Source organism: Vidua chalybeata, chromosome 8 (assembly GCF_026979565.1).
Source record: "Vidua chalybeata isolate OUT-0048 chromosome 8, bVidCha1 merged haplotype, whole genome shotgun sequence".
NCBI classification, from domain to species: Eukaryota; Metazoa; Chordata; class Aves; order Passeriformes; family Viduidae; genus Vidua; species Vidua chalybeata.
In genome coordinates this window covers 3,699,496-3,705,792 of record NC_071537.1, presented here as the reverse complement: position 1 = coordinate 3,705,792, position 6,297 = coordinate 3,699,496, and the positions used below count along the sequence as shown (strand labels likewise).

The following is a 6,297-nucleotide window of genomic DNA, read 5'->3' as shown; positions in this document are numbered from 1 at the left end:
GCAGTTGAACACTTTCCCACTGACCAGGCAGATTTCCTTCTTGTCTCCCGATGACACGGAGCTGCATTTTCCTGCACCTTCCCAAACAAAGCTCTCCTCTAGGTAGGGTGTCAAGAACGTGACTGGCAGTTTTCAGAAACGATAACGAAACGTGGGTCAAACAGAGCTCAGTAGAGTCCCACGAGCGCAGTCAGAGCCTGGGGACGTCTTCACTGCCGAGCATCCCTGGGATTCGACACGGCCGCCTGCACCCTCATCAGCATCAGGATCGCAGCAGTGCTAACGAGTGCCACAGCTCCCGAGCCCCCGAGGCTTCAGACGTGTGCTGGCAAGCCGAACAGCAACGAGGAGCATCTTAACAATGAACTTGGAGAAGAATCTGCAGGGAATTAGTGTCAGGCATGTGTAAAGAGGGTTACTTTTCCCATCTCCAACACCTATAATTACATCTCAAAGGTGCTAATAAAATCCAGTGGTTATAGAGGGTTTTTTTTCTCTGTGTGTCAAAGTTAAGCATGCTGCCGTGACGCCTAGGAAAAATCAACTTTCTTACACTTCAAATCGCCACGCAAGCAGCAGAAGTGATGACAGTGTTCCCCGCTGGGTCAGAAGGGCTGAGGTGCGCCCCTGGCTCCCGGGGGCTGCCCCGGCGCTGCCGCCTCAGAGGTGCGGGGCGTAGAAGGGGCCGAGGTACGCGGGGCCCAGGAAGGGTGCGAAGGGGCCGGCGCCCAGCGGGAAGGGGGCGGCCGGCGGCACCAGCACGTTGGCGGCGGCGTAGGAAGGGAAAGTCTGGAAGGGCAGAGCTGCGGGGCCCGGCGGGCTGGGGCTGCCGCCGCTCGCCGCCGCCGCCGCCGCGGGGGATGCTGCGGGGGCCGCCCCGTCGGCGCCCGGGTGCTGCTTCTTCCACTTGGTGCGGCGGTTCTGGAACCAGATCTTCACCTGCGTCTCGGTGAGGCTGAGGGACAGCGCCAGGCTGAGGCGCTCGCAGACCGACAGGTACCGCGTGGCTCGGAACTTGTTCTCCAGGGCCACCAGCTGCTCGTAGGTGAAGGCGGTGCGCGCCCGCCGCGGCTTCCCGCAGCCCGGCTCCGGCCGCCGCCGCCGGGCGCTCCGCGGCGAGCCCGGCTCCTCCGGCCCGGGCGGGCTCGCGGTCCCGGTCCCGTCCCCGCTCGGGTCCTCCTCGTCGCGCTCCTGCCCCGCGTCCTCGGCGCCGCTCTCCGCCGGGGCGTGCGCATCTAGGTGAGATCGCGGGGCTCGTCAGGGGATAGCGCATCCCTCCTCCCGTTCCCCCTCCGAACCCCGCGCTTCTGCTCTCACATCCCTCCCTCCCCTCAACATAAGGGCAATCATTAAAAATTGAGAGAAATTCCGCCCGTCGTGCGAGACCCGCCCCCCCCCCGCGTCCCCTGCCGTGCCACCGCATCCGCGGTGGGGAGGGGGGAGCCGTCGATATGGATTTCTTACCAATTAAAAAAGTAGTTATTAAAGTCCCCTTCTGAAGCGAAATAAATCCCCTCCCCCCTCCCTATCCCTGCGCTAATGGAGTTTCAGATTTGCGAGGGCCAGATCGATAGATGTCATCTATTAAAGGTAAGTTTTAATCGAACAATATTAGGATCAGGCCGGGGGAAGGAGGTTTGAAGTGGGCACCTGCAAGCTGCGGGGAGGAGATAGGCGGGAGTCGGTAATAGGATATCGATCACCGGGAGCTAAGGCATCCTCCGGTGGGGACGGGCTGAGCAATTACTCAGCCGGCCGTCCCGCGAGCCGGGGCATCCGACCGCTGCCGCCCCGGGGAAAGGAGCGCCCGGGGGCTGGGGGAAAGAAACCCGTGCGGTGCCTCGGAAAGAGCCGCGGCCCGTCCGGCGCCGGGGTGGGGCGGCGGCGCGCCCTGATGCGCGCCCTCCCGCTCCGGCGGCAGAGGATGATCCGCACGCCGGGAGGCCGGCAGGGCACGCGGATATCGAGAACTTTTCCCTTTGCAGCATCAAGACTTAAAATCCAGTTCCAGCCTCCCCCTTCCCTCGCTCCTGCGGGACCCCGCGCGGGGAGCGCGTCCCGCCGGGCGCGGGGCCGAGGGTCCCCGTGTGCCTCCAACTGCGCGCCCCGCCAGCGCCGGCCGGAGAAACGCGAGCGCGTTCCTACCATGTGCCTCTAGTTTATTCCTCCCGCTGCCGGGAGCAGCAGCGTCCTTTCCTACTTCAACTCTTCCCAAACTTTTCTCCCGCTCGCCCGAGCGGGGGGCGCTGCCCCAGCTCCCCGAGGCCGGTTCGCGTCTTCTGCTGAATTTCTGGGGATCCAGGATGTCTAAGATGGAGAAGGAGATTTTATGATGGATGGGGGCCGCCTTGGCCCCGCGGTCCGGGCATTCCGGCATCCCACCCCACCCTCCGCGCTTCCCGGAGACCTGCTGGCTCCCAGCGCGGAGCCGGCGGAGCGCAGCGCCGGGCGCGGAGCCGGGCCGCTCCGGAGCCGCACGCTGGGCGCTGGCGGCGCGGAGTGAGTGGCGGGGAGGAGGGTCGGCCGGGAGGCGGAGGGGCCGGCGGCGGGGTGGGGGCAGAGGAGGGGGCAGCGCAGCCATTGGCACGCCGCCCCCGCGCCCCCTCCCCGCCGCGCTGGCTCCGCGGGGGCGCAGCGGGCGCCTCCCTCCATCCCAGCCTCTCGGCGACGGGGCTTTCCCGTTACCCGCCCCGGGTTGGGCGGGGGGATGTGCAGAGGGGGCGGCCAGGAGCCCCTGGCACCGGAGCCGGGACCTCCGCTGGAGCAAGGATACGGCTGCACCCGGCAGCTCGAGGGCAGCTGGTGTCCCCCGGGGCCCGGAGAGCCACCGGCTGCACCTGTCCCCTCGCCCTCCTCTGAGCCACCTGCAGCTCTCCCGATCCGTGCGGGTCCAGCGGGCGTGAGCTCCGTGTTCAGAGGGACCCAGAGAGGAGGGATGGCTCCTGCATCCCTCTCCTGCGCTGGGCAGGATCCAAGCTCCAAGCGCTCCCTGTGCCAGCAGCCACTGTTTGAGAAGTGAAGCTACTGCCTGCTCATCAGGGAGAAAGGAGCAGCTTTTCGTTTGGGAGCAGCTTGGGATCAGTGTAGTTAGACTCTGGGCCACTCCTGCACCACTCTCCCGTGGTGTTCATACTGTTTCCAGTTAGTAGGCAGGGAAACTGAGGCCTGCCTGTGCTGGAGGAGCTCCCACCCACTAAGCAACCCCCTAACGAGCCCTCCTTGTCTTGGGGGAAAACACTTTGTTGCTTGTTCACATTATAACTGGGACAGGGTAGGTGACAGCAGGCCAAGCCTCCCCACTCTGCACCAGCTCTGTGACCACTTCTAGCCAGTCCTGCTTATTGAAAACACATTTGCAGTGTATTTCTGCACACCTGTGTCTGTTCGTGGGGATGCTTTTCCCCCTCCTTGGCATTTCAGCGTTTGTTGGTGCCACAAATCATCAGATAGATTGGGGAAAGGCACCCTTCAGCCAGGGAAGGCAGCCCTCGATAGGAATCTGCTGCTCCACCTGCTTCTATTCCAATGGAGAGATGCAGAGCACAGCCCTCCTCCTCCTCCTCCTCTTCATAGCTGCCTCAGCCTCAGCAGAATTTGGCTCACAAATAATTCTTGGCATAGGTTTTAAGATAAGGGGAGAGGAAGAAGATGAGATGATGATGTCCAAGGGTGATGTGATTAAAAGTAACTGTTAATTATCCAAGAGCCCATTTGTCACCGGCCTCTGGGGTAGAACACCACAAGAATGTAGAAAAGAAGGGAGCTCAGACCTGAGGAGTTCACACCCACAAGCTACAGGTGGCTAAAGCTTAGTTTTGGGGATGTGGGAGGTGGTGAACCAGGAAAAAAAATCTGATGTATGTGAGACTACAAGTACTTCTGTTTGAGTTGTTTGGTCTGCAGGAGCTGAGAATGTAAATTGCAGCAATGAAATTAATCTGTGAGCTACAAGACATTTTCAAATCGCATCAGTTTCACATGTATATACACAACAACCTACAAACATACACGCATGTGGAAGGGCACATACTCATGGATTAGTTCCAGCACTCTGAAGTTGGTCTGTTTCCCAGCTCAGGCATTAAAATTCAGCCCAAGTGCTGTCTTTAAATTGCTTTGATGCTAGGTGGGTTTCAACCCTGACCTGTCCTGACGGCAAGTGATGGCTGTAACAAGCTGTGGATCAATATTCATAGCGGGTGTCCTGGACTGATAACACTATCCAAGACAATGTTCACTATCGCTGCAGACAGCTGAGATATTGTGCCATTAGTAATGTTGTTTTAAATAACCCGATCCATTTCTGAGTCTATTTAATGAATTTCACAGTTTAGATATTATCTTTAGGGAGAAGCCAGAGGCTATTCCAGAAGCGGTGATGCAAATCAATGCTGCCAAGGCTCCTCTGCTTTCCTTAAAATAAAATGGACTATAATTCCACCACAGCTCCTTATACATTCTGGGAGTCGTGCCATGCTATTGATGGCATTAGCGACGAGAAGATATTTGGGAGAAAACAATACTATCCGTAAAGCTGGAACACAGCTGATAACATCTTATCTGCGATTGTAAAATTCTTTGCATGATGAGTCAGTGGGTTTTTTTTTCCCTTGGTTGTCGTATGAATCACAGAATGGTTTGGGTTGGAAGGGGCGTTTAAAATCACCTCATTTCACTGCGCTGCCACGGGTGGGGATGCCACCCACTAGGGCAGGCTGCTCGGCGTTCAGCTCGGCCTTGGCCGCTTCCAGGGCTGTCCGGCAGCAGCTCCAGGGCTGTCCGGCAGCAGCTCCAGGGCTGTCCGGCCGTGCCGCGGGCGGTGCCGCGGGGCGGGCTCGGGGCGGAGCGGGGCCGGGACTGCATTTCCCGGCAGCGCCGGGCGCCGAGCGGAGCGGCCATGGCCGAGCGGGGCCGGGGCTGGGCCCGGGCCGTGCGGGGGCTGCTGCTCGATGTCAGCGGGGTCCTCTACGACAGCGGCGCCGACGGCGGCGTCCCCATCGCCGGCTCGGCCGAGGCCGTGCGCAGGTGGGTGGGTGGGTGGGGAGAGGCGGCACAGCGCGGGGCCGCTCGCCGCCTGCCGCTGGTGTGAGCCGGCCCCCGCTGCGCTGTGCCCGTCCCCGCGCGGGGAGCGGGAGCTTTTGCGGGCAGCTTGGTGCTTTTGGGGGTTATTTTAGGGAAGGGAGCCCGCAGAGCCTGGGTTGATGGAGGGAAAGGTCTGGGGCGGTGCGGCAGGCGCGTCCCGCGTGGGTCTGTGGTTGTTGGTGTCACTGCAGGCGTGGCAGGAGCTGGCAGTGTGTATGAAATCTGGCACTATCCCCTGCTAATCATTGTTCAGCTATTACCCACGCTGGTGTTTCTGTGAATTTATTAACTCTGCTGTCAAATTAGCTGGAACTTCTTGCAGGGCGCTTGCAGCCTTGCAATGGAGAGTTTCTGTGCTGGGGTTAATGATTGCCCAGCTTGGAAGTGACTCAAAAGCAAAGTGAGGTCTTGGGGAGTTACTCCCAGTGCCCACAGGTAGGGAATTCCTTCACTTTTAGCTGTCCAGGTAACACGAGCCAAGTAACTTTAATAAGTTAAGTTGACTTGCCAGTGTGTCTGTATTGGCCCTGCTTGATCAGAGGAGCAGGATGGGGCCAGGGGAAAGCAGTGGCCACAGGGACAACTTTGTTTAAAACCATTTATTGGTTGTGTGGTTGTGAATTTCCGGATGAGCCTTTTGGCTCTCTGTGATGTTTCATTGACCCACTGTGGAAAATCCAGATCTGTGTCACCTGGCAAGTGCTGGATGGGGCTTGGAGCAACCTGGGATAGTGGAATGTGTCCTTGTCCATTTCAGGAGATTGGAGATTTAATGTTCTTTCCAACCCAAACCATTGTGTGATTCTGTGCTGCTGCATGTACCCCGCATGCAATGTTCTAAATGTCTAAATTCTGAACCCCTGTGAAACACTGACAGCTCTGCTTGGTGAGCACCTCTGCAGCTTCTGTCCTCTGGGGCCACTCAGCACAGACACACTTGGGACGAGTGCATTCTTGAGCAGGAAAATATGCAGGAGGAAATATTGAATTCAATATAATTAATCATATGAGGTTAGTTAAATATGTGCCTACATGTTGATGGAACCACCATGGAAAGGCAGAACTGGAGAAGATCCAAATGAAGTGATAATAACAGAATTCTTTGCTGCTTGCTTTTTTTTCCCCCCATAATTATGTCTTCATTCATATTTCTTGAAACACACGTAGGATGCACAGAAGATGTTGTCAAATGGATCAGAGTTCCCAGTGCTGTCA

At 58.4% G+C, this 6,297-nt stretch overlaps 2 protein-coding genes across 2 annotated transcripts in view; one reads left to right on the top strand and one right to left on the bottom strand.

Moving 5' to 3' along the window:
- Nucleotides 1–660: 660 nt before the first annotated feature.
- NKX1-2 (NK1 homeobox 2) lies at nt 661–2,581 on the bottom strand. The gene is made up of 2 exons (XM_053949230.1): nt 2,146–2,581; nt 661–1,235 (listed from the first exon to the last, which is right to left on the bottom strand). Exons 1-2 carry the CDS (start codon nt 2,579–2,581, stop codon nt 661–663), a joined length of 1,011 nt encoding a protein of 336 aa, XP_053805205.1.
- A 2,297-nt stretch (nt 2,582–4,878) lies between these two features.
- The window catches only part of LHPP (phospholysine phosphohistidine inorganic pyrophosphate phosphatase), a 74,296-nt gene continuing 72,877 nt past the window's right edge, over nt 4,879–6,297 (top strand). Inside the window, exon 1 of the mRNA XM_053949582.1 lies at nt 4,879–5,025. Within this exon, the coding sequence (XP_053805557.1) occupies nt 4,898–5,025 (128 nt within the window). The 5' untranslated portion in view covers nt 4,879–4,897. The remainder of the gene's footprint in view (nt 5,026–6,297) is intronic.